Genomic DNA, 26,970 nt, shown 5'->3' with positions numbered 1-26,970 from the left:
AATAGATATATAAAACGATTATTGTATAGTTAATCCACAACTAAACCTACACATTTCTAATAGGCTACAAGACAAAGTACATATATGCAATACAGTGATAATGAAGCAGTTTTGCTGTGTATTCGACCTAACCGGTTGACTCCTAATAGTTTTTTTCATTCCTCCTCAGCTAGTAAGAGATGGGCTATAGCTGATAAGACTATAGTCTGTCAGGATAGCTGTGTTGAGTATCAAAACCAGATTTGCTTGTTGCTGCACGCAAAGGCAGTAAAGGCGGTGGGAGCCACAGTACGTCAGTCAGTAGGTCAGTAAATCATTGCACGATGAGCCTAAACATCCCTGGACTAGTGGTGATGGTGCTCTTCTACCTGCTGGTGCTGGGCATCGGCATCTGGGCCGCCATGAAGACCAAGGGGCTGCAGAAGAGCTGCCAGGGTGACCAAACAGAGATTACTCTGCTGGGCAACAGGGGGATCAGCCTGGTGGTGGGAGTGTTCACTACAACAGGTGAGTGTGGGGGATGGGGGCAGCTGAATTCAAATAAAAGTCACAGGTCAGTAGTTTCAGGGGTACATCTAGATGGACCTTTTTTTTAATTGAAAGCTATCACAATGAGCCGCATGTTGATTCGAATGTGACTAAAATAATAGCTGCCTTATTCTAACGAATCTAACTCTTTTCCTGTTTATGTCAAGTAAACGCATGTCAAGTTTACTTCATGTCAAGTTTACTTCAGCAACTAGACCTACACATGTAGTCGTCAAGACGAAAATATATACGTAGTCGTTGATAACTACTGTTTAAAGTGTTTAACTCAGAGGATTAGCATTACTCATATTCAGATCTTTTACTTAAGTAAAAGTAGAATTAGCCTCCTACAGTATAAAAATACTCTGTTCATTTCTTTGTATACTGCTGGGTAGCTTAACCTTTACTAATACCAATAAACAATACATAGTAATTTATTAGATTTTAATTTTTATCAATACGAAGCAACTCATAACTAAAGCTGGCAAATAACTGTAGTGGAGTAAAACTTACAATATTTTCCTCCAAAATGTAGTGGAGAAGAAAGCATCATAAAATGGATATAATCAAGTACAAGTATTTCAAAACTGTATGCAAGTATGTGGCATTATTAGGGGGGGTTATAACTTAAATATATAATCTGTTTCTATCATAATCAGCACATATCTGCACTTTCTTTGATCTATCACGATGTTATAGGTGGACATGTTTGCTAAGAAGGCCTGAAATAAAATATTAACAGTAATCTCATTAGACTTACTTTTTGATTTCATGGTACATATTCTTTAATAGTTTAATGTGATGTTTTTTAAATGTTTTACTTTTCTTTATACTACTTATAAAACAACATTAAGTTGTTAAATGGCACAGTATTCTGTATGCTACAACTTATTTTTTGGACAATTTGTATTTCTCACAGGTCAGTTTATCCTAAACAGAGGATAACAATGTGATCAGTGAGGGTTTCTATACTGTTGTAAACCTGTCTCACAAATATAGGGAATATTTATGTATACAATAGTGTGTGTATGTGTGTGTGTGTGTGTGTGTGTGTGTGCGTGTGTGTGTATTTTTCCTACAGCTACATTTGTTGGAGGGGGCTTCATTATTGGTCTGACAGAGATAGTGTACACTCCAACTATGGGACTGGCGTGGGCTGTCATGCCGGCAGCATCATCCCTGGCTTTCATTATTGGTAAGACAGTTTTTCAGGCATCTTAATAATGGCATCACGTGTATATGTTAAAATATAAATTAAACATTGTCCCCCCCCCCCCCAGTAGTGACATATTAAGGGACATTTGTGACATCACACTGTCCCTCACAGCTGGAACGAATATCTAAACATCTGAAATAGCGAACATTTCTGTCAGGGTTTGTACTACTAGATACAGTATACAGTATGTGTGGTATTCAGGTTGGGCAGATCTGGCTTGTAAGTTACATACGTGATAGTGAAGTGACGTTAAAATGACGTCAACATTTTGTGTTTATCCTGAAGGAAATAATAATGACAGGAAAGAATAATGTGTGGAATAAAAAAACTAAACTGTCCATTGCGAGTCTGACAATAATACAGGGGTGCAATTCTAAATCAGTTTGGCACTGTGAAACAAATCCGTCACCCTTTGTCAATTCTTAAGGTGGACTTTTCTTCGCTAAGACGATGAGAGACAAACGATATGTGACGATGATGGACCCGTTCCAGATCAAGTATGGAAATGGAATAAGTGCGGTTCTGTCCCTGGCACTGCTGATATCCGATATAATCTGGGTTACAGGATCTCTAATTGGTTTAGGTAAATCACACCAACACTTTTCTCTAAAAGTCACATTTTGTAATAATATAATTTATACTTCAAACCATTGTTTACTTTTTGCACCATGTGGAACGTACTTTTGGTTAGAAACTGCCTTTAACTTGCAAACAATAAGCTAACAAGCCTGGTGTTATGCCCCAACCACAAGCATCTTGTGTTTGGGTGAGTATAGAACAAGTCCAAGAATGTCATCAGGGAAGTTGCTGAAATATGTTTCAATAGCTGATGAAAGGATTAAAACAAGTGTTGTGATTTGAACCTTTCACCCGTCAACCTGAAAAGATTTGACAGATGTCAAATCTGTTTGATTTAGCAACTTGATTCAAATCTAGTTGATATGCAACTAGATTTGAAGCACAGTCTGTGTTTAAAGTATTGTACGTGTCAGTTACACACTGAAACACAGCTGAGGGAAGTTAAGTTAACAATAATTATTGAATTAAGTTAAAACCATCTATCAAAACTTCATTTAATCATACTATTGTGTACAGTTTATATCATACTCAACAGAAAGAGCAATTATTTTTAAATGTATACATTTTGTTTACGAGTCTGCATGATTGTGTTACTTTTTTAGGTGCAACAATGAGTGTGATCCTGGATTTGCCCTATACCGTTTGCATTTGGATCTCTGCCTCAGTAGCGATCATCTACACACTGCTGGGAGGCCTCTACTCTGTCGCCTACACAGACATCATACAGTTAACCCTCATATTCATCAGTTTGGTGAGTTCCTCGCTTTCTTCGAAAGCCTTTCATGAGACAATTCAATTGAAACTTCCTGGAGAAAGTGCGCCCTCGTGGCACAACATCTCCTTTGTTCTTACATAACAGAAAAGCTTGTGGCGCTTTGCCAAGGTATCCTGCCAAGTCTATAAGCAACTGCTCGTCACACATACAACTGTCATATCACTTTATCAAGTAAATATGCATGTTTTAAAATGTTTAAGTCAGTGGTTCTTTTTCTTTTCTGCAGTGGTTATGTGTCCCCTTCCTCTTTATGAACCCCCATTCAACTGACATCACCAAGACTGCTTTCAACTTCACCTACCAGGCCCCCTGGATTGGTTCAGTGGATAAAGAAAGAGCGTGGAGGTGGATTGATCATTTCTTAATATTGGTAAGGGTTACATTTTGACACAGCAGTAAAAGACTAAGTGTAAATACTCAAATGAAGTATTTACAGCAGCTGAATTCCATTTAGCTGCTGCGGTTTCAGGGTCGTACTGTGCATGCTGGCTCCCTATCATGGCTTACTGGGAATTGAATAGAACAGAGCCATTCTTAGGGTCATTCAGGATGACACACATAAGTATTATTTGCACTGTGGTCCTTGATGTACAGAGTGTAAGAGTGTTTTTAAAAGTCATTAGGTAACCTCGGATATCAGGACTTCCACCAGAGGACGCTGTCAGCTGCCTCATCAGCTATAGCCAGGATCACCTGTTTTATTGCAGCTCTCCTCGTCTTCATACTCGGGATCCCATCCGTGTTGATTGGAGCGGTGGCAGCATCAACAGGTACAGCAATAGAATTAAATAGCAGATGTGCAGAGAGACTATGTTAATTTATGTCACATTTTTGGTGTCAGATTGGAACACAACCGGGTACGGCTCCCCGACCCCATACGAGCGTGGCGAGGCCAGTCGGGTTCTGCCCATTGTCTTGCAGCACCTCACCCCACACTACATCTCCATCATCGGTGTCGGAGCTATAGCTGCTGCAGTGATGTCATCGACAGACTCGGCTTTATTGTCCGCTGCCTCCATCTTCACATCCAGTATCTATAGGAACATGCTGAGGACCATGGTAAGAGGAGACCTGAGGGGAAGATTAGGCTTGTGGTTATTCCTTTTTCTATTTCAGCTTACGGGCTTCCCCCCCCCCCCTCCCCCCCCCCTGCAGGCATCAGATAGGGAGCTCCAGTGGGTGATCCGTGCCACCGTGGTGTTGGTGGGCTTAGCTGGCACCATGCTCACCTTCGTACACAACAGCATTATGTTTTTCTGGATCCTGGGCTCAGGCATAACCTACACCATCATGTTCCCCCAACTCGTCTGTGTCCTCTTCTTTCACATCTCCAATGGCTACGGCTCCATCATAGGCTTGTTTGTTGGAGTGTTGCTGAGAGTGCTGAGTGGCGAGCCAACAATAGGGTTGCCTGTTGTTCTTCACTTCCCAGGTTGCACACTTGAGAATGGTGTATATGTCCAGCACTCTCCTGTTCAGACTATCTGCATGTTGTCCAACATGTTTGCTACTTTGTCGTTCTCCTACCTAGCTTCACTGCTCTTCAATAGAGGACTGATTCCTGAGAGGTGGGATGTATATAAAGTGAAAACCCACGAACCGCCAAAGAAAATAGCATTAGTGAGCAATGGCACCACCAAAACAGACAAGGAGGAACCTGAATTTCATAATGAGATTGAATTAATGTTGACCACAAATCAGCAGGATTGAAAGACAAATGATTTAATGGGATGCAAACAGGTTTGTGATAGCACAAATGTGTTTTTACACAAACAAAATACTGTTGGCCACATATGGTGTAAGAATTCATCACTTGCAACAATTTCTTGGTATTATGGCCTTAAAAAACATTTTCTGTATCCCACTAGAAATAAAAAAATGTTTTAACCCTTACATACTGTTAGGGTCAAATTTGACCCGTTTTGACATTTGACAGCAGTAAAAATACCCTAAACGTCATTCTTTTAGCCTGAAATTTGATGACTTTTTCCTAAAGTGACCCAAAATACACAAAAATATTAAAAAGTTTGTGTATTTTGACCCGTATCTATTGAGATGGATTTTAGATCTACCAGTGTGGGTCAAATCAAGGGAAATGGTGGTTTTAGAGAATCTTGAAACTGTGAAACTGTACAGGCCATGTCTGTGTGTATTTTTTATGGGACAGTGGTGACAGAGTTCAAGGGGGACCTCGACACTGGCACGAGAACTGTCTGTGTTCCAACATTTGTCCAGGTTCCCGCAGAGACAGACACCTGCTGGTCTTTGAAGGGGCATGGGGGAGCCTCGAAACAGTGAAATAGTAAAACAGCACAGGAGTGATCATATATGGTGCACAAAGGGAGTCATCCAGAGGTCAGAGGGTGCCTTGTCACAGACACAAGATCTGCACCTGCAAGCACAAGCACTTGCAATGTGGGGGGGTCATAACATTATAAAGGTACCTGAGCTGCCATTTCAGTGACTGACATCATGGCAGCAAGATTTAGTGTGCAACAGGCCCTTGATCTGTTCTTCCAAGATGAGGAGGTTGATAGTGATTTGGAGGATGTGTCAGAGCAGGAAGACAATGTGGAAGAAAGCTGACTGATTATTGACTAGTTTATAATAAGCATTTTATTATGTAATGTTTTGTGTTCTAAGTGGTAAATGTTGAATTAATATTGATAATTATGATTTCTTATGATACAGCAGTGAAGTGAGGACAGCGTTTAATGTTTGCAATGATTAAACATGGTTATATTATAAATTCCAACAGTTCCAGAATGTTCATGTCATTTTCTAATTCAATAAAATATATTTAAGTCATTATGGCTTTTATGTTTTTAAAAAAAAGTAGTGGATAAGATGGCTCCAATTGATTCTTTAATTGATTGATTGATTGATTGATTATCTGAATCAGAGCACAGTAATTTTGCACTTTCTAAGAAAAACCAGGGATGAGTCCAGTTTTATATGGTAAAATAAACTAACTAAAATAACTGATTTTGTGGTGTATCTTATATGGGAATGTAGTTCACAGTTGTCCCACCTAACGTAATAAGGTTTTCAAATAAGGTGTGTTCAACACACAAAATGAAATGAAAGTTCAAGTTGGACCCAAGGAAAAGAAAGAGCATCACGTATTTATTAAATGTAGCGATAGACATTCTTATATTCATGTGCTGGTAGTTCCTGCTTTGGCCTTGTTGTGGCGGTAACGCTGCAAGAAGTAGAAGTTTTGATCTCTTCTCAAGAGAACAAGGAAGCGCCACTACAACAGCAGAATGACTGTCAACTGCATGACGTAGTTGTCCGTTGGTTCTCCTTTCGGTTGCTAAATAAGGTGAGCAATTTATCGACCACACATTAAGATACCAAACCGCTACAATGAGTAGGCATCCTGTAATTGAACAGAATGAGCGTGAATAGCTAGTGTGTAGGTCGGTGGCGTTGGTAACTTTGCTAGCTCGGTTAGCTGTAACGTTACCAGAGAGCCAGGTCCACGCAGGGAGCAGTTATCCAGCTAACGTTACTTTGCAACATGGGAATAGTCATACGTTGGTTCAGTGGGATGCAACGATCCCACTTCTCTTCAGGGTAAACCAGTGAACTTAATGCCTTTAACCATTTAAACACTGTGCACCTGCAGGACTGGTTCGAGGAGGCTGTAGCTATTAGAGACGTTCTTCTTCTTTGGCTTTTAATAGCGGTTGACATCCAAAGTGTTGCATTACCGCCAACTACTGGATTCAAACCAACATCTCCACTTACTAAATATAATAATAGCTCATTCCGACTCCTCCTCACTCTTCTATAAACTCTGTATTTCCCAGCTGTTTGAGAGAGGCTCTCAACTGCTGCTGTAGAAACTCCCACTGCATCTATCATTTTGTGAGTTTCCTCTCTTTCTACTCCAGCAGTACAGTTAATTACCAGCCAAAAAGGAAAAAACAACTGTAAAACCAGTTGAGCGCCTATTTAACAAGGTCCCATAAAACTAGTATTAATACGTACTTATTAATTAATCTCAACAGCTAACTATCTCCACCGCAGAAATGGAGGCTGCAGGAGATGAGTGTATGGATGTGCAAGGGGAAGCGGCGGAACCAAGCTTTTCTGGACACCGACAGACTTCTGTAAAGCCTGTTTGGACTTCGCTAGAGGAAGCAGCCCAAATGAAAACAGAAGGGAATGTTTTCTACAAGGAGAAGAACATTCGCTCAGCCATTGGGCGTTATCACCGAGCTCTGCTGGTTCTCAGAGGCCTCGACTCTGAAGTGATGGCGTCAGTGAAAGGGTTTGCGCCTGAGATACCTGCTCTCACACCTGAACAGGAGGCTTTACTGAGAAACACACAAGTGGACTGCTACAACAACTTAGCTGGTAGATATCATCACAACTATGCATATGAATATCGGCTAAGTAGTTTCATGTAGTTGCTAGTTTTATATGGAGTCCTGATAATCATTTCAATGTGAAAATGCCCGACCAACAAATCCCTCTGCAATTCAGTGACTTCCTTTATAAGCTTTTTCATTGATTGCATTATGAGGGAAATTGCCAGCCGGGTACCGTATATGTAGTATTATATTTATATATGTATAAATATATCTCTTTCAGCCTGTTTGTTGCAGAGACAGAGTGTTGACTATTCTCGTGTGCGGGACTACAGCCTGCGGGTGCTGCAGTGGCGGCCGGGTGATGTCAAGGCACTGTACAGGGCAGGAGTAGCCACTCTGGAGATGGGAGATGCACAGACTGCCAAACAGTACCTCACCCAGGCCTGCAGAGAGCAGCCTAATGGTAAGAAAAAGAGCCAGCACATCAGGGTCATCCACAGCCCACTTAGGCCATCAGTGTATGTTTTCACAAATCACTTAAGATGGTTATTTATCTCAAATGTTTAATTAGTCCCTATTCTTATTTGTGAGATTTCCTTTTCTTTGTACAGTGAATACATACTGTCATTATGTATTTATTACGTTTAAATGTGCTTATTCACCTTTTTGCCAAGAGTTAGCTGAGAAGCTCGATACCACACGTCGTTAAATATGAAGCTAAAGCCAGTTAGCTTAACTTAGCATAAAGACTGGGGAAACAGCTAGCCTTACTGTGTCTCATGGTACTAAAAAAATCCACCCACCAGCAGCTCTAAAGCATGTTATATCTTGTCACTGATTAAACAAGCAAGATACGTTTAAAGCGTCCTGTAATAAAGGTTTTTCAAATGTAATATTCGATTTTTGCACCATGCTGATTTTCCTTCAAAGGACAGTAGGTTCTGTCACAGAATTGCTGGGTGAATCATATCTATACATTAAATGCATAATCCTGCAGATTCTTTACTAGTCCTCAGCTCTTGGATAAAGGAAAGTATGTCTTTCCAAAATAAAACATCTTCCTTTTTCTGTCTCAGATGCCAATGTGAGGAAACAGCTGCAGAGGGCCGAGGAGAAACTGAGTCGTGATTTACAAAAAGAGAGGGCCATGTACCGAGGCATGTTTTCCCCCAGCCCGAAGAGCAACTCCGAAGAAGGCATTTACCAAACCCACAGAGCCAGTGAAGGAGTTTTAGCCAGCCAGCTCAGCCCACCAAATGAAACCTCAAACTAAAAGAGACTCTGTTCAACTGATTACAAACCAACTGAAGAATGTTCACACATCTTGACTCGTGTGACCTTTTAGGTGAGCATAGGAAAGTAAGAATTGAAAATTACACAGAGGACTGGGAGGCAGTCGTAATGAAACGAAAGATGTCGCTGCTGAAAATAGAAAGGAGAGGATGGGGGAAGTTTAGTTTCCTAGCAACACGGATGCAAAGCTGTATTTAGTTTGGATATTTCACAAAAATGCTTTTGAAAGCTAAAGTGACATAATGCACTAAAAGTTCTGATTTCGCCTTCATCATTGCAGCTGTTTGGTCAGTACTGTGAATGCGATTTTGTGAGTTTTCAAGTAAAATATTTTTTTTAAATAAATAACATCCAGTCTCTGTCTCTTTAACAAACTCATTTGATTATATAATGCAATAAGGTAGTTCAGGCACAGTCCAAGTTTAGTTATTGGTTCTTTTATTATTCGTAAGCCATGAGAAGCCACATCTTGTCTCAAATAACGCATCAATATCTTTAATCATTCCATATTTATTTGAAAATCCTGAGCACAATATCAAGTTAAAGAGTATTTGCTTGGTTTTGGTCATTATCTGGCCAATATGATTGTACTTCAGAGGCACTGCTGCCCTTAAAAACGGAGGAATATCACTCACAATAGCTATAATCACTGAACTAGTCACAGAGCAGCATGCAGAAGTATACAGATACACATTCATACTCATGGTTACAGGAGGGTTCTGCTTATAACTAATATGAGTTCATATTCAATATCCTTAAATTGGGCTTTAGACGTTAAATCCTTTGAAACAACATTCACACTCTGAAAAACTCCACTGAAACCCACAGTAGTAAAGAAGATTTGTAGTTCTTTGTTCTAAAAAGAATTGTTCACCCCAACAGTTGTAGCCTATGTTTTCTTCACTGACATTTCGATGCGGGCCTTGCTGCACCCTACGGTGCTCACCTTTGCTACTGTAGGGTGCACAATCTACAATAATACATTGTCAGTGAGAAAAGACTTTAGGCAACAATGAAATCAATTGGCTGCAAAGCACTGTGATTATGCTGACATTTTGTAGTTTTTCAGGAGGCTATAAAGTGTCTGTAAAAATATACGAAAACATTACTGAGATGAATGACGTGAGCCAAGAGCAAAATTAATAGCAGGTTTTACAGACTTTATGTGCCTGAGAGGAACTTCCATCATACTAGAAGGTCTAGACTAGAAGATATCTTATAGCCAGTATCATAAAACCAGTGCATCTGTCTAATCAATCATAAGTCTTTGAAGATTTAAAATGATGGCACTTCCTTTTACACGAAATATAATACCAACCATCACTGGTGTTTTGAACGTAACACGTAGAAGATGCATTTACTGTGATGGTTATGTTATTGTACAAGTGTCATTTCTTGGATGGCTTCCGTTTGAGACTCAGGGACCTCATGGAGCCAAACACTCTCCTCCCCAAGTCCCTCAGTGACCGAGAGCGCTGCAGGGGCATCAGTGGAGGAGGGGATGGAGAGAAGGAAGGGGAGGAGAGCGGGGAGAGGGAATGGCAGCTGCCTTCCAGGCTCTGAGAGCGAGAGAGGTTAAAGAGGCTTGCTGTGGAGGACAGACGTTTGTCTTCCTCTGCTCTCAGCCGTCTGACGCCTTCGTGTTTGCTGAGGCCCATGCCACCTTGCCCCACATCTAATGAGGAGACCCAGTGTGCCCGCTTTGGGGGCTCCTCGGCGTGGTTACGTGACACCAGCAAGCCTTGGGACTCACTCCTGAACAACGCCCTCCTGGAAAGCCTGAGGCTGGTGCTACATCTCTCCCCATCTTCCTTCGCCCTCTTCTTTGAGAAGATGGGGGAGTTCTCAACTTTTGGCCTCTTGTCATTGCTGCTAGATGAGGCCTTCCCCCTTCGATGCTCCCTCCTCCAGCTTTCAATGCTGTTCCTCCTCCACCTGTAGCCATACTCAGCTCTGTCCATCTCCTCTCTTTCGCTTTCGGACTCTTTGCCCCAGATGCGTCCCTCAAAGCCCCTCCAGAGTTTGTTGGAGGTCTTCCTGGGTGTCTGGGCTGCTGATCGCTCCCTCTCCTGCTTCTCAGCCCAATCAGAGCTATAGTCCTCTCTCTTGGCGTAGCTGCTTACCGTGGATGCCCGGATCAACTTGTGGGAGGCATGCTTTCCTCTATAAAGCCCCTCCCCTTCCACCCTCTTCCACCCGCCACTCCCCCCACTTCCTCCCCCACCCTGCCGAAGTGATCCACCCCTTGGTTGGATACCGCTATGCTCCAAAGGAGAGCTCCTCGTATTGGTGCGAGGTAGGGAGCACTGGAAGGGCGCATCCCGATGGAAAACCGAGAGCGGGGTGGCACCCAGAGGGGATGGCTGGAGAGGCCGGGGAGGTGATCGGCCCCTGGTGGTGGGGCGGGAGGCAGGGGAGGAGGCTGTGGAGGAGGGAAGATCGGATGGGGAAGGGATCTGCTGGTAGTGGCAGTGTGAGGAGTAGTGGGGTGAGGGAATATGGATGGACTGATAAGGGTGTATGGGGCTGCTAGAGTGTGAAAGAGGAGGGGTGATGCTGGACTGAGACTGTGGAGAATGGGTGACACTGAGAGACAGCTGTATTGGTCTCTGGGGATTCAGGTCGGTCAGTCTAGTATAGTCATGTGACTGATCTGACTGGGCTGTCAAGTGATTTTTACTGTGACCCCTCACCTCGCCTGCAGTATCTGTTTGGAAGCAGTCAATATCCAGCTCCACACCTTGTTCCATCAGTCCGACCACGACAGACCTGGAGAGGCCTGAGAGGCGGGAGATCTCCTCCACCATGGGGGAGTCTTCGCTTATCTTGGGACTGGAGCTGGACTCTTGGATGAAGCTACTGCGCTGAGACCTAGGAGCTGATCCAGAATTTGTACCAAACACTGATGGTCCAGTGTCAGGTGGAGCACCGCTGCTCCAGTCTAATGAGCGACAGAAGGTAGATGATCCAAATCCAGAATTGGGTCCAGACCCTGAAGTGACCTCCAGGGAACTGCGGTGGCTCAGGCTGCTTGGACATGTTGAAATGCGAGGGCGAGCCCTAAGTGCCGGGGCGGGTGTAGCGGAGGAGAGTGATGTAGCAGAGGCCGTGGAAGCTGAAGCAAAGTCGCTCTTCAAAGCTCCACAGCTGCCATTTTTGGGATTGTCCACCAGTCCCCGGCTAGAATTTAAACCAGGAGTCAGGTTCAAGTTAAAGTTCAGGTGCAGATTTATGTTCACGTCCTCTCCGGTTGCTGAAGGAAGGTTACCCAAGTTGATAGAATTCCTAGTGGCTTTTTTCCCCGTGGTGCTCAGGCTAATTCTGGCGGAGTTACCCAGCAGTGACTTACAGGGAGTGATGCTGCCCCCTGGCAGGGTGGAGGGTGTACTGCGGCTCTCAAAGGCAGAAAGGGACTGCGTAGAACCGTGACTTTTGCCAGGGGTACAAAGGCCTCTGTGCCTGACTTGACCTGGGGTGGCAGCTGAAGTGAGATTGGAGGTGGAGGAAGTTACTCGACTTTGGTACTGGCGAGCCAGTCGAGAGATGTACTGCTCCAGCTGGGTGAAAGAAGCCAGGGCAGGGGGCTGGAGAAGCAGAGTTGGATCAGCATTGGACTCTTGTGATTCATCTATTTGGGCTCCTTCAGGGCTCGGAGAGGCTGATTGCTCCCGGCTCTGGGAGGTGAAGAGGGGACTCTGGAGGGCGACGGCATGCAGCGGGCTGGGGTAGGGGTACACTTCTTTGGTCCGACGGGACACCAGGTCTATGCAGTAGCGAGGGTCCATTTGGGGGTTTGGATGGAGGGAAGAGGAGGAGGAGGAAGAGGAGGTGGAGTCAAGAAGGGGGAGGAGGGAAGACATCAGGGAGTCACCGAGTCCTGAGCAGAGATCAGACAGAAAGCTCAGACCAGTCGCTTCAATGTCACTTTGGACTGTAAGAGACAAGAAGAGGAGAATTTCAAACAAAACATTTATCTATTATTCTAGATCATCATTCACTAAATGTATATATATTTATCTATTTTCAGGCTTAAGAGCTCTACTGATGTTTATAGCCAGAGCACTACCTTGAACCGCCTTCAGTTGACATTTTTAAACCTGCTATATTAAATGAACGGATGTACATGACACGGATCTATTCGGTGCACCAGCTCACCTGAAGCTGGTGTCCCTTCTGTGGGTTCAGCGTCTTCCAGGCTGCTCTGCAATGCAGGCTGCTGTTGAGGCACCGTACTTTCTGACCACAGGATGTCAGTGTTGTCAGCGGACAGAGGAACCTGCTCCCACAGCTTCAGGGGTCTGGCTGGTGGCACCGATCCTCCCTGAGCAGCGTCACTGGACACCGAGTAGCAAGAGTCCGAGAGAGAGCTCCCGCTCACTGAATAGAAACCTTAAAAAGAGTGAGGAAAAGTTTAGTATGTATGTATCTTATGTTGATATCTAAGTGACAATAGATAACAATTGATTAGATATAATGATGTAATATACTGCTCGTTATTTCCTTTGAATTATTAGTTCCCTGAATTAGAGATTGTATTTTGTACTGTTACTGACTTGTTGGTTTTCTTTTTATTTATTATTTCACTGCTCTTGACTGGTGACTAAAAAAACTGGTGACTAAAAAAAACATCCAACAGTTTCATACACCAAGTTGTTTGCTGTTCCATATACTCTTTGTCTATTAAGTCTTTCTTGAGAAGGGAAATTATGTTTTCTGTAAGTGTAGTTTGGTTGTACATACTGTAAAGAGAACTAGGTAGGTAGGAAGGTCAATGAAAACCAGCTAAACAAAGACATCGCCGATAGAAACTCAAACTGCGGTCACATAAATTCCAGTAGAAAGGCGTCACCATACTGTATCCTCTGGTTGACTAACAAGTAACATGAAGGTACTGCAGTGCAAAAACACAAGTGCTGTGAAGACTTGCATTAGCTCGAAAAATATCACAAAAACCTTCATTTGTATTTAATATTTGGAAGAATGAAAAGGTTAAGCTATGAAACTAACTTCAAACCTAAAATTCTGAAATAATGCCTTGCAGGTTTCAAGTCACCCTTTGCAAGAGAGTAAAGAGTCATATAAAAGAAGGCGTGCATGAGTGCATAGCAGGGAGAGGACTGTCTGAGTTGGGTGTAGAGACACAGAGACCACAGTTACAATGAGAGTGGATTAGAGTTTGGCATGAAAAGCTGACTGTGAGAGAGAAACAAATGAGTCGGTGCCAAGTCCCTGACTGCAAGTAAACACACGTAAAAAAGAGCCTGGTTAATGTTTAATGGGACTTCGCTTACACAAGGTGAGCAGAAATTGACTGTGTTGCACACTAGTCAGAGCTGTGGACCAAACATTGAACCACTGAAAACAAGTCTATATGTTTACCTGAACTAGGTCTGGAGTCGCTGTCCAGATGGACCGTACCGCCAGCGTCTGGTGTTGGGGGCGAAAGCAGGTCAGACGGGGCGTCCCAGGACAGAGTGGACCAGCGTGAGTTATTCCCCCTGCAAGACGAGGAGTGGACTGTCCCGTCCCCTGAATTACTGCCATAGTCCTCTGAGCTGCTCTGACAGGGAAATATCACTGTATCTGAGGGAGCCTGAGAAAAAGAAAACATGTGACAAGTTAGACCTAAGCAATATTGACAAAATCAAATATTACAATATCTTTGACACACTATCTAAATAATGTGACTATGATTATATACAAGTACAACATATTTTTCTAAGTAAAAATCATTGGTGATATGGAGGAAAAGGCCAACCAGGTAACAACATTTGTAGTTAACTTTACCCAATTATAAGAGTCCTGAAAAATTCAGCATTCAGTCATACAGAGGCAAAATGATATTTGGTCTAATTTGATATGGATGGGATCAGCCAATGGGTGTAATAACATGAGTCACTCATTATACACAGTGCACGGCTTGTTTGCTTAAGTAGAGTTTCACCTCTGAGAAAGATTGTAAATTATAGCGGGCCCAGTTCTCTAGATGTTCATGCATGATCACATACTAAGAGTAGCCCCTCATACACCGGTAGCTCCCACCTCTTATAAATCTTATCTTCAAAATCAAGACATCCTGGAGGTTTGCAGCATCAACCATGAGCTGCTTCAACAATCACTATTTCACCAAGTTAGCCTTGAAACACCTTCTGAAGGCAAGAAGAGCTGCTGAAAAGTGTGAAAACACTAAAATGTTACAAACAAGTTATCTTCTAGTTTATACAACACATGAAGAACACTTCATTTGGAAGTCAAAGCTGGTTCTATTTATAGAAAATAAAATGAATTATTTAGGATACTGAAACATATTTATGCAAATGAAATGCGTTTCTTTCCACAAACAACATTGAAGAAGCATTGTTTTCACTCGTCATCGCTTGTTATTAGATCTCATCTTAAAAATTGTTGGACCATGCTTTGATAGCCTATAGGGGTCACAACACAAAAAGCTCAGGAACCACTGACTTTACCTTTACCAATGTATTGTATTTTATACGTTTTTCATGTGTTTTTTTTTTTTTACACAATCTTAATCTGAAACGTAGCTGATAACTATGGTTGTCGACTGAAAGTAGTGGAGTAAAAAGTCCAGTATTTCCCACTGAATGTAGTGGAGTAGAAGTAGAATGTAGCATCATACTACAGTACTTAAGTACAATACTTGAGTAAATGTACTCAGTTGCTTTTCACCACTGACAATAAGGCCACTGCTTTAAACACACATGTAGGGATGAACATCCAGGATATCATTTACCAGACGTGCACCGGTGATGTCATACCGCTTACTGGAACAGCCAGGAATAATTTGACCCAACACACACACACACACCCACACCAGCAAGAACAAGTCAAGTAAAGCAAAGTGCCTCCATTTCCTAGATTAGTAAGTGCTTGCTGGAGAAACCCCCCTCCTCCAATTATCCTCCAAATCCCCAACCCCTCCAGGACAGCAGCCAAGAGGAGCCCCTGCATTAGACTGATCGAGCCCAGACAATTGAAACACTGTGAGTGGCACTGATCAATCCTCCTCTTACTGAGGAAACAATACAGGTAGTGACTCACTGCTGGGTTGACAGGAGAGAGAGGGGGGGGGGGGGGGGGGGGGGGGGTTCAGAGGATAATGGGAGAAGACAGATGACGTAACAAAGAGCAGCCGGAGCGGCAGAAGGGGAAAGGGGGGGATGGAGTGAGGAGGGAAGGAAGGAAAAGAAGTGGGAGAAAGAGTCGAGACTTTGACCCGTCTTCGACTTATCTCCCCTCTCCGTGTGAGATTAGGAGCTTTTACTCACCACTGTCCCCCGTTTTTTTAAATTTCCCAGTGAATCTAAAGTGAGTCGAGGCTGAGTGGGTGACCAAAAAAAAAAATAAAAAAATAAAAAGAGTTAGAGGGACCAAAAACGGAGAGAAATAAGAGAGTGAGTCACTGAGTGAGGGCGGTGAAGGGAGGGTGAGTTGAGGAGGGGGTGAGCGGTTGCCGGGTGAGAGAGAAGGGCATCTTGAAGGACCCCCACCTCCCCCACACTCCCCATAACAAATAATCCCCCCCCCCCCCCCTCCCACTTCTGTAATATACTTCGAGCCAGCCGCCCCGTGCTCACCATAGCTACAGCTGCTCGCTCTCTAACTCTCGCTCGCTTCTCCTCCCACACAGAACCACAACAGCACAACAGGCCCGGCGAAATATTTAACTCATCCTCAGCCTGAACACACACCATCCACAATCCATTCTCACTGTGACTGTTAACTGTTCTGCCATAAAGTCCCACTCACTGCAAATTCTTCTTCCTGCCATAAAAGAACATGTTTATCTATCTGCACTTGGAAGAGCCTCAGCTGTTTTCCCTTCACTTCCGTTGAAATATATATATATATATATATATATATATATATATATATATATATATATATATATATATATCCTTCATCTCCTCCGTATTATCCCCCAACAATATAATGCGTTGCACATTACAGGATATAATGTTACACAGAGACCAGTGTATGATCAAATCATAGGAGGCAAGTGGATGGGGGGGTCTGCTCAGAGCTCTGTAACATGATATGCCTCCATGTGAGGGAGCAGCTCAGTCCCTCTGGAACAATGTGAAGGAAATGTATGGGTCGATTGGAAAAATAATGCTACAGTGATGGCAGCTGCACAAGCAACACACCTCTTAATAAGTGCATTATGTCATTACAGCGAGACAAATGGCAGCGGTTGCCATGTTGAGGCAGAATCATTTGGTCAAACAGGAGCGGGTGTTCGGTGAGAAGTACGTGCTTGTTCTACGCGGCGCAGTGTTTATTGTTTCATGCATTATAAATGTGGTATTGAAATTTAAAAGACAGCCCACGCTGTGCACCTTCATCTTCACCAGCTGAGTGGAGTGATATGCGCTGCAGCTTTTCTGAAACGTTCAGGTGAATCTTTCATTGCACATAAAAGTATCAGCTTTACAGAGGTTTTTTTTTTTTGGTGAGCTCAGAAAGATCCCCAAGGCAAGAACCAAGAAACAAAATCTGTCTCACTCCACAAGTCAGGGTAATGGCTCTCCATGTAAGATGATGCTTTCCAATACCAAACCTAATTTCAAGACAGGCTGCCCTCAGTAATAGTGAATACAGCACTGCAGATGGTGTAGAGACATGTACACATGCTGTGTATTATGGCTACAACTAACTATTATCTTTATAATCGATTCATCTGCTGATTGTCTCGATCATTGAAAAGTAATTTGGTCTATAAAACAGCAGATATCTTTAATATGGTGATGACCAAAGTAATGTCATCGAATGCTTGGTTTTGATCAACCAACAGCCCAAAACGTTATTCAATATGGAAGACTGTTAAGACAAGAAAAGGCAACTCGTTTTCACATTTGGGAGGCAGAAACCAATGGATTTGGGGTATTTTTTGCTTTAAAATAAATTAACAGAAGAGTTGCTGATTAATTTTCTGCCTATCCCTATTCCCCCCCCCCTCACTCCTGTGCTCTCTGTGCTTTCTTCAGCGAGGACAATTCTGTTTTTGAACACTGAACATTCTACGGCAACAATCAGTGTTTGAACAACTCGGCCTTGACACCCATTCTGAAGGCAAAAAGAGTTGCTGAAATGTGTGAAAAGATTCAAATGTTACAAACAAGTTATCTTCTAATTTATAAAATACATGTTGAATACTTCATTGGAAATCAAAGCTGGGTCCATTTATTTAAAAAAAATATTGCAACCCCAAAACTGAATTATTCATGATAAAGAAATCAAATGTGTTTTCTTTCCACAAACAATGTTGAAGATGCATTTTTTTGGGGGGGGGGGGGGGGGGTTATTGCTTCTTTCAAAAACCTGCGTGCGCCACAAACGCCAGAACACATCACATGGTTGAAAAGATGTCATTTTAAATTACATTTTTTTCCATCACAGATGACACTAACCAGCCATAATCCCGATTTGCCAAAACAAACTCCTACTCTCTCTGGACGACTAGTGAGAGAAAGGGTGAATCACATTTCAAGAGTTTAATTCCAAAGCAAACAAAAAACAAAGTGGGTTTTAAAGTCGAGCGCATTATGTTGTGAGTCATTCAATCCTCAGTTATAGTTATAATAGTTCTATTTTTAAAAGCAGAACAACTTGTGTTTGTAAAAGCAGTAAGTAATGAAACCCAAAGCATCACTTTTGCACCTTTATGGTAGTAATAAACATATACTCCCTCGTCTTTGTTCGCTCTCCAGCTGCTGTTTAAGCTAGGTGTGCTCACTTTTGAAACAACGAAGAACAACTATTTGTTTCCATTTATGCAAATGTTGCGTTTGAGTTGGCGGAGGTCGGCCGGGCCAGAGGGCAGAGGGCCAGCCTGCTCTGCTACACTGGCAGCTCCCTTCGGAGGTGAGAATGAGCAATGCTGCTCGGCCTCTCTGCAGGATATCTCAGCACCACGGGGGGGGGAACTACAGAGAAGATGTTAGGAGGTGGGCGGCGAGGAAGGCGGCACATTATGAGCCACACTTCCATGCAGATACCCTCAGATGGGACTGACATTTCTGTCGCTTGAACTGATAAAAAGCAGATTATTATTATTATCTTCCTCCCTTCAGTGCAGTCTGTAAATGCTATGATATAATATCATTTTGTCAAATAAATACACCGTTCTGCAAAAAGGTGACTTCAGCTGTGGCCTGGTTTAGACAGAACATGCATTAACGCGCTGACTAATACGGCTCATTAGTATCAGGCACACATATTCACAGTGTAACAACACTGTGTGCAAAGTGAAGTGGATGAAGGGTCTGTTACTTTGTCAGAATAACAATAGAAATGTTATTAATGCAGCACCAGCAGACTCTGAACACAACACAAGTCATGTTACTGGTTTGGAAATGATCCGGAGATAATCCATGACGGACTGACGAACACGCACAGCAATGCAACCTCCGTACAATGCAGTGAATTAGGTGCAAAGAAAAAAGTAAGGCAATTATTTCTTGATGACATTTTAAAGAGGAATTTCACGGCTGGAAAGAGGATCATTAAAAAGGTTGTCGATGTGGTGGTGAGATGCAATTATTGTTGCTCCCTTTGGTTCAAAAAAATGAGGGAGTGGGGGTGGGATGGGATTCCATCACAGGTTCCTAGTGCCCAATGTGACGGCTTCAAATTGCTCGTCTTGTCCAACCAAAACCAAAACATGTTCAGTTTACTATCAAAGAGAGACAAAACAGCAGCACATCCTCACATTTAAGAAGTTACTACGGAGCTTCTATCAATTTTGCATGAAAAAAATTAGTTGAAAGAATAATTCCTTTTCAAAATAGTTGCCGTCAGTCCTCTAATTGACTAATCAACAAATTATTCAGCTCCATAGGTTCAATATGTTCTTGCCAACGCAAGATGCAATAAACTACAACATCTCCCATTTCTAACTAGAAACACGTGTTGGGTGCACTCGCATTCACATTTATCCTCTCATTTCCAACAGATTTTACATCACTTCACAGGTTCAAATATAGTTCATGTTCACAAGTAATGGACCAGACCATCAACACCCTCAGTATCCAGGCCTCCAGCATGACCTGCTCACCTCCTGTCCTCCTGTATTACATGTCAACCCACATTCATCTCATTCTCAACACAAAAAGACCTGCGTATGCATTTCAGGGAAAGGTCTGGAACTGGGTTACTTTGTCTGCGGGTGTGTTTGAAGATCACACATCAAGACCTTTCGGATTGAAGGCTCTACTGGAGCATTAAAGATTTCAAAAACTGCACTTTTTGCTCAGGACAACATGACAGACATCTACCTTCATATTGTGATCGGAGTGATTTGAATGCAAACTGGGTACCACAGTGGCCTTTACAGCTGATGAGTATTACCGGCCAGAGCCAAAAAAACTGCAGCAGTGTCTGGTGGCTGCTTGTTAATACCTGCAGCTGATTTTAGCGCCTGTATCCCACCACATCCTCCTCTCTAACCTTGAGGCAGGGCACAGAGCCAGCCAGACTGAGCTGGTCCTTGTACCCTGACTTCATTGACATTTGCTCCATGTGACGGTCACACACTGCTGTTGTGTAAAATGATCAGGCTGCATGCACGGATGGCCCCTGGCACCATCTCAATCAGATGGGTGCTCAGCCGTCGGCACAGTCGTGCGCCGCCGGGCAGCGATGAAATCTGTCTACTGAGCCGCAGAGGGACCGGCTTGTTGGCAGATCACCGTCATCCCCGCATCCATATTTAATAATCTCGTCATGTAGAGCTCCGTGACAGACGCACTGACTGACCTGTTGCCTGCGGGATGTCGCAGAGCCATGCTCGGCTTCCGAGGCGGCGCTCTCCGGGGTTCTGCTCGCCTCCTCCGCCCGTGGCTCTTCGGCGCTGGCAGTAGCGGAGGCTCGGTCCTCCAGTGCGGTGTCCACCATCTCCAGGTGTTTGCACCTGAGCAGCTCCAGCTCCAGCACCCCGGCAAGCGTCGCTTTGAGGCGCTCTCCGATGCGGACGCGCTCGGTGCCCGACCAGAGCGAGTTCATGCAACCGCGGCTGCCGGCCATCCTCGTCGGGGGTGCCGCCGGGCAGGCGGAACCGGGGCGCACCGCTGACCACCGCTCAGTTGCCGTGCAATTGATGAGAGGACTGAGTGGGCTATGGTGCAGCTCCGGGTTGAGCAACACAGGTCCGGACGAGCGATTGCAACATAGTAGCCGCTTGAATTAACGCGATACGCAAAATGTAATCACCATCTCTAACGTGCCTACAGCTTCAGGCAGCCTGCTGACTGGCACAAGACCAGTACTAATGAATCCACCGGTACACTGACGGAACATCAACGAGCCGTGCCTTCATTTCCTGTTGACACGATCCTTTCTTAATGTCACTTAATAGCCTCCCGGTCCAGTGGAGTTACCATGGCGCGGTGCTCCTGAAAGCAGCGTCCCCACTGAGACAATGCAACAGACTGACGGGGGGTGATAACGTAACATGTGGGAGCAGGCAGCGGGGAGGAGGAGCCGCTGCACCAGAGCTGCGCACGGATTGGACAGGGAAGTTTTTCGAACGGATCCACGCTTGTCCAACTCATACTTCCCCAAAGCACACATACTCACATTCCTGTGGTGTTCCCATGAAGGTAGTGGGTTAATAAAGTGGCCTCATCATGCTCTGGGGTATTGTCATTTTGCACATGATACTTTTTGGTGTAAACATGCACGCTGCAGTATCCCCCAAGGGCCCCAAAACTTAAACAAAACAACTTTGGTCTGGGAATGCACCTTTTTCAAGACATTTTGAAAATAATAGAATTATAAATCGCTTCAGTTTCAGAGCCATGGTATCGTGCATGCTCTCTCACTGGGACACTTGGATGTAACAGAGACATCGTCGGTGTTATTAGTAACCACTGTGCTTTTTCTTAATTGCCTGTGATGGAGTTAAAGTGTCTGCTGTGAAAAATGCCTATTTGCAGCACAAATTCAATATAATTGTTTCCCTTATCATGTGGCCCTGTCTTTTACAACGGACCGGTGTCAACATGTAGTTTTAGAACATTATTATTTTAGTTTATGTTGTGTTGAAATGGTGTATAATCCTAAATCAAAGTGTCTTTGAGTACTATGAAAAGCGCTATATAAATAAAATGTATTATTATTATTATTATTATTATTATAAATAAAGTTCTGTTTAATCAAATTACCACAAACTAATTGCCTAACAGCATATGTTTGCCTGGAGCCTTCTAAAATGTAAGAAGACTCAAAAGTAATGGAAATTATTAATATCATTATTATTATTAAATGTGTTGTCCACTCTTTGCTTTATTTCTACTATTTTGGTAAATACAAACTTGATGGCAAATGCATTTATATTCTTTCCGTTGATGACTATCAAAATGTCAAAGTCCACAAAGTTTAAAAACCCCAAAAGCACAATTTTCAATTTGAAAAAAGATCAGCCAATCATGTATCTGTATTCTGAATGTGACAGATGCAGTGCACTTTGCTCTAGTGCCACCTTTCAACCAGCAGAGGGTGATCTTCATCCACAACAGAGCCTCCGTCCCTAGTAATGTTTCTACCATTTGTTTAGATTGAATTAAACTTAATTAAACTATATGTACATTTACTTACCACATTATATCCTTAAACAGACAGCAGACACTGCCTTAATACATGTAGCTTGCCTCATTCAATCCTTTAAAAACAAATCAGCTGACAAAACAACATATCACATGATCTTCATCAGCACATAGTTTGCCCATCAGAGGAGGAAGATGTACTCAGATAATTTTACTGAAGTAAATACATGGTATAAATACTCAGTTACAAGTTAAAGTGATGATTCAAAGTTTTACTTAAGTAAAAGCACAAAAGTATTAGGCTCAAAATACCAAATACCAATCAAAGTACCAAATTAAAAGTATTCATCATGCAGAATGACCCATTTTTGAATAATTCATACCATGTTATTGGATTTTAAATGATAGATGTATTAGCTATTTTTGAAGCTGGTAAAAGCGGAGCTAATTTCAATTATTCCATATACGTTATCTGCTGGGCTGCTTGTTAATTTCACCAATCAATAAAGTGTTATCTTCTTTACAACATTACATCAAAACAATCTTGTTGATTATAATTAGTATTATTAATCTGAGCCTGCAAAGTAGTTGAGTTGAGTGAAAAGTACAATATTTCCCTCTGAAATGTAGTGGAGTAGTATAAAGTGGAAGACAATGGAAATATTGAATTAAAGTACTACTATCTAAAAATTGTATAGTACAGCATAGTAAGTATATATTATGTTAGTTACTTTCCACCACCACCCACTGATCAGACTTCAAGTTCTGCTTGGGAGGAAATAGAGAATAGTAAATGCGACAATGGGGAGTCAATAAATAGTAGATCAGAAAAACAAGAACTGGAAGATATTTACATCTTATTAGAGTTTAGAGATTCTGCACCAGAATTGAAACCTCCTCATCAACACTCCAGTCAGTGTTACGATTGATTATGATCATTCAGAGCGTAACTGTTATGTGGCAGGCATGGCCATCAGACAGTGAGGTCAAAGGTCAGAGCAATCTCATGATAAAAGTGCCACCAGGTTCCTCTGGGGTCCCCGTGTGTCTAAATCATTAATGTCATGTGGTGTTTATGCTCCTCACATGTTGGGCTGCCCTCATTACGCTCCCTGCCTCATGTTTGTACACCTCGGTGTGCCTGTGTACTTGACAGCAGCACCCAAAATCACCAGTAGATGTGAGAATGCCCAGTTAGATAACCAGTGCATGTGAACCTGCAGCCGCACACACTGCCCACCAGGACGAGGAGTGTGCCTTTGATTGTGTGTGTCCCATTTCGACTCCTCCCCGCCCCGTCCTCTATAAAACACCAGTGGTCTCAGCAGCATAGTGGGGTTTGCTGACTTCCACCCGAGGGGACTTTACCGTCAGCCCGGGCAAGACCGCCGCACCGCCTCCATCACCGCTGGTCTCTGCAAACCGCCCTAAGCGACAAACAAACATGGCTCCTTTTGAGAAATCCATGGAGATGATGCCCTTTAAGCAAAGGAAATGCCTCGGTAAGTCACATTTGTTACTTGCTTTTCAACATTGAACTCACAATGTATGGATGCTGCATAAAACACTCCACTCTGTTTCTTTTTAGAAACAAGAAAAGATGAAGTATGCACCATTCGGACTAAATTCCCCAACAAACTGCCGGTAAGTTGGTTTTCCATACAAACGTAATGCATTTAATCATCAGTTTCACACTTTAAATTGCATGTGATGGCACCACCAGCTGACCCCAGATATGTGTTTGTGTTCAGGTTATAGTTGAACGTTACATCCGTGAAAAGACTCTCCCTTTGTTGGACAAAACAAAGTTCCTGGTTCCCTTCGAGCTCACCTTGGGTCAGTTCCTCTGTCTGCTCAGGTAAATGATTTGTGACTCTGTGTGCTCGTGGAACCAACAGACTTTCTCAAGGCTCCCACTCACTTCTCAACCAACTTGTTTTTGAGTTTTCTAGCCTTTTTCCTCCTCAATCCAACCCTCCCTTCTCTCCACTTTCTCCCCCAAACTGTCAGATTTGCCATTGTTCTCCGCGTGCCTCCCTCATACGCTCTCCTCCTTTGTCCTAAAAATATGTTGTTTTCCATCCTTTGTCCACCTCCAACTGCCTCTCTAATTCTTTCAGGAATAAGATTTCATTGGAATCCACCCAGGCTCTGTTCCTCCTGGTGGCAGAGAAGAGCATGTCCTGCATGTCCTCCAGCATGGGGGAGGTTTATTCCCACCACAGCGACACTGACGGCTTCCTCTACATCACCTACGCCTCGCAGGAGGTGTTCGGAGCACCTCAACCAGCAGCCAGGCCACACTGCTGAGCCTGAAGCAGATAAAATGAACTGAACCAACAGAAGTGACAACTAGCAACCAAACTGGAGGAGAAGAAAAAAACTAAGCAGCCACAAACTGCATTTCAGCCTACCTCATGAAACTTTCTGGACTTTCAAACACAGCAGATCTCTATTGCTGCATGCTCCTCAGCTCGCTAAAACCAGACTGGAGTGGACAAGACTCACCCTGATAATTTGTTGTAGACAGATTGATTGTTTGATTGGCAAATCAATACAGATGCAACAGTTGTAATCATTATTTTGTAACGTTTTTTTGTCTGTTTTATGTCTTTACTGGGTAAAAAATGTAAATATTTGCTCTATAAATACATCAGAAACATTGAGCTTCAATGCAAACAAACCTGTTGTAACGTTGCTGTAATGCCAGTTCAGTGTAAAATCACCACCGCCCTCTCCACTCTACACAAACAGGGTCGATGTCTTGCTGGTAATCAGACTCCTTTTCAGCACTTATCTCCCCATCCTCCTCTCCTTTCGTTGATTGCCTCTTCATCCTCGTCTTTCCTTAAAAATGTGAAACTGTGCTGCGGACTCTTGAGGCACTCGTTGAAAACATGGATGTCAATTGAATGTTTTCAGCTGTCAGCATTGCAAAAAATAAATCCTTGTCCTTTCAATTTACTGACTTTGTGTGATATTTATGTTTACTTTATGAAAGGTATTGTGTTCAAACTTTATGTGCTGCTTTAGAAAGACAGAAATGTTAGTTTGAACTCCAGATGTTTGTAGTTCATTGCACAGAGCTTGAATGGACTACAAATGTTGTCAAACCACAGAGACACAGCTTAATCCTTCTTGTTCAATGAAAGCATCAAAAATAGACAATGTTATAGAAGGCTTTATAAGGTTAAACTTGTACTCAGATTGTACTGTACACGCCTCATTCCTCACCTGCCTCTGAGAAGCAGCACTCCCTCCACACAACTGTGTTGTATAAGCCCGACCCACTCAACTATCTGCAGGGGTCAGTGTGTCAGAGGGCCGACGGGATTATTTTTAGAGGTAGAAGTCATAAATGTGACTCAAAACAAGAGAAAGAGGCGGGGGGGAGTGACGGGAATACAAATGAAAAACAAAGAAACTTAGGGACAAGCTGCTCTCCATAAACATGTGGAAGAAAAGGAGGGGGAAAGAGGACAGCAGCGTCCTAACAGAGGACAGGAAAAAGGAAACCCTGTATAGGAGAGATATACAGTGGGGGAGTGGGACAGCTATCCAAACACACAGGGACGTACAGTCACTTCACACCACCGTGGGCATTCAAGCAGCTCTCTGTCAATATATTATCATACCAGAACAAGAGCAACCCTGAAGCTACTGCAAGCTGTGAATTATCTAATGGTGTCAGTGCAAATGCACATCAAAACAGACCGCGGTGGTTTTAGGTTTTAAAAACAGCAGCGGGGGAAAAGCAGAAGTGACCATTAGAATTATATAGCACAAGATTTTTGGAAACCTTGAATTACGCTGTAAATATAGATCATGTAGTCTCAAATATGAAGAAAAATTATAATTTTTGTCTGTACTTCAATGCATCAGTTTACTTTTTCTGTTTGTCTCATTCAAGACACCAAACCATAGATATTTCAACCACTTGTAAGTTTACGTTACTACAGCAAGCCACAGTAATGCTGGAAAGGATTTAACATTAGACAACAATTTAGTCTGCAGTAACAAACACTCAACATCTGACAGAAACCAAAAAAAGTATTTAATGGATGGCATAAATAAGATGCTTCAGTCAGTCTCTTCTCTGATTTGCAAGAAAAGTCTGTTTCTAAAACATTTTATTTGGTTAATATAGATATAAGAACATTTTAAAAATATTTGAATCTACTTTGCATCTGTTTTTACATCTTTATTATGATATATTTATTGCTGTTACTTGATGAATGTTATCCTTCTGATCACACCTCTATCATGATCCTTAACTACGTCTGTATATACGAAGTCTGTACATGTTTTTTAACCGTCCTAAAGGACACAACTATACATTTGACTATTATGAGTCTATCCAGACACGATACCTGTAATAACTTATCAAGACACAAGAGAGCGCCTCTGGACTTTGTCAAAATGAAATAACAGCTGGAGAACATGTGTTTCTGATTCTGACTGATAATCCAGTGAGTCAGTGTGCAGTTTCCCCCCACGGAGGGCTGAGTGTGCTGATGAGGGAGAGACGCATGACTGTGAGACGAGTGCAACGTGAAAATGAATCATTACATTGTGTTTTTTAGAGGATTGGTGCTCTCGTCACAAAAATTGGAAAACAACCAGGTGATGTTTCGAAGTTGAGGCTAAAAGATGTACAACAAGTAACAGATGTGGAAAAATGTAAACCGACAA

The 26,970-nt window shown here is 42.8% G+C and overlaps 3 protein-coding genes across 4 annotated transcripts; all 3 read left to right on the top strand.

The window, feature by feature from the left end:
* The first annotated feature begins 323 nt into the window (after positions 1 to 323).
* On the top strand, positions 324 to 4,808 carry LOC142962868 (high-affinity choline transporter 1-like). The gene is made up of 8 exons (XM_076103546.1): positions 324 to 507; positions 1,610 to 1,723; positions 2,172 to 2,327; positions 2,926 to 3,074; positions 3,325 to 3,468; positions 3,715 to 3,868; positions 3,940 to 4,157; positions 4,254 to 4,808. Exons 1-8 carry the CDS (start codon positions 324 to 326, stop codon positions 4,806 to 4,808), a joined length of 1,674 nt encoding a protein of 557 aa, XP_075959661.1.
* Positions 4,809 to 6,322: 1,514 nt separating this feature from the next.
* On the top strand, positions 6,323 to 9,072 carry ttc9c (tetratricopeptide repeat domain 9C). Of its 2 annotated transcripts, none has more exons than XM_076103626.1 (4): positions 6,323 to 6,423; positions 7,115 to 7,463; positions 7,701 to 7,883; positions 8,497 to 9,072. In XM_076103626.1, the coding sequence occupies exons 2-4, from the start codon at positions 7,136 to 7,138 to the stop codon at positions 8,691 to 8,693; spliced, it is 708 nt and encodes a 235-aa protein (XP_075959741.1). In that variant the 5' UTR covers positions 6,323 to 6,423; positions 7,115 to 7,135; the 3' UTR covers positions 8,694 to 9,072. The 2 variants fall into 2 exon arrangements, with proteins under 2 accessions (XP_075959741.1, XP_075959742.1); XM_076103627.1 differs by having other exon boundaries at positions 6,351 to 6,423; positions 7,134 to 7,463.
* Positions 9,073 to 23,625: 14,553 nt separating this feature from the next.
* Positions 23,626 to 25,238, top strand: map1lc3cl (microtubule-associated protein 1 light chain 3 gamma, like). The gene is made up of 4 exons (XM_076103407.1): positions 23,626 to 23,780; positions 23,867 to 23,922; positions 24,030 to 24,136; positions 24,399 to 25,238. Exons 1-4 carry the CDS (start codon positions 23,723 to 23,725, stop codon positions 24,586 to 24,588), a joined length of 411 nt encoding a protein of 136 aa, XP_075959522.1. The 5' UTR covers positions 23,626 to 23,722; the 3' UTR covers positions 24,589 to 25,238.
* The last annotated feature ends 1,732 nt before the right edge of the window (positions 25,239 to 26,970 follow it).

This window comes from Anarhichas minor, unplaced genomic scaffold (genome assembly GCF_050575085.1).
Source record: "Anarhichas minor isolate MPS153535 unplaced genomic scaffold, ASM5057508v1 ptg000028l, whole genome shotgun sequence".
NCBI lineage: Eukaryota > Metazoa > Chordata > Actinopteri > Perciformes > Anarhichadidae > Anarhichas > Anarhichas minor.
The sequence above is the reverse complement of the archived record's forward strand: the minus strand, read 5'-3'. Positions and strand labels throughout refer to the sequence as shown.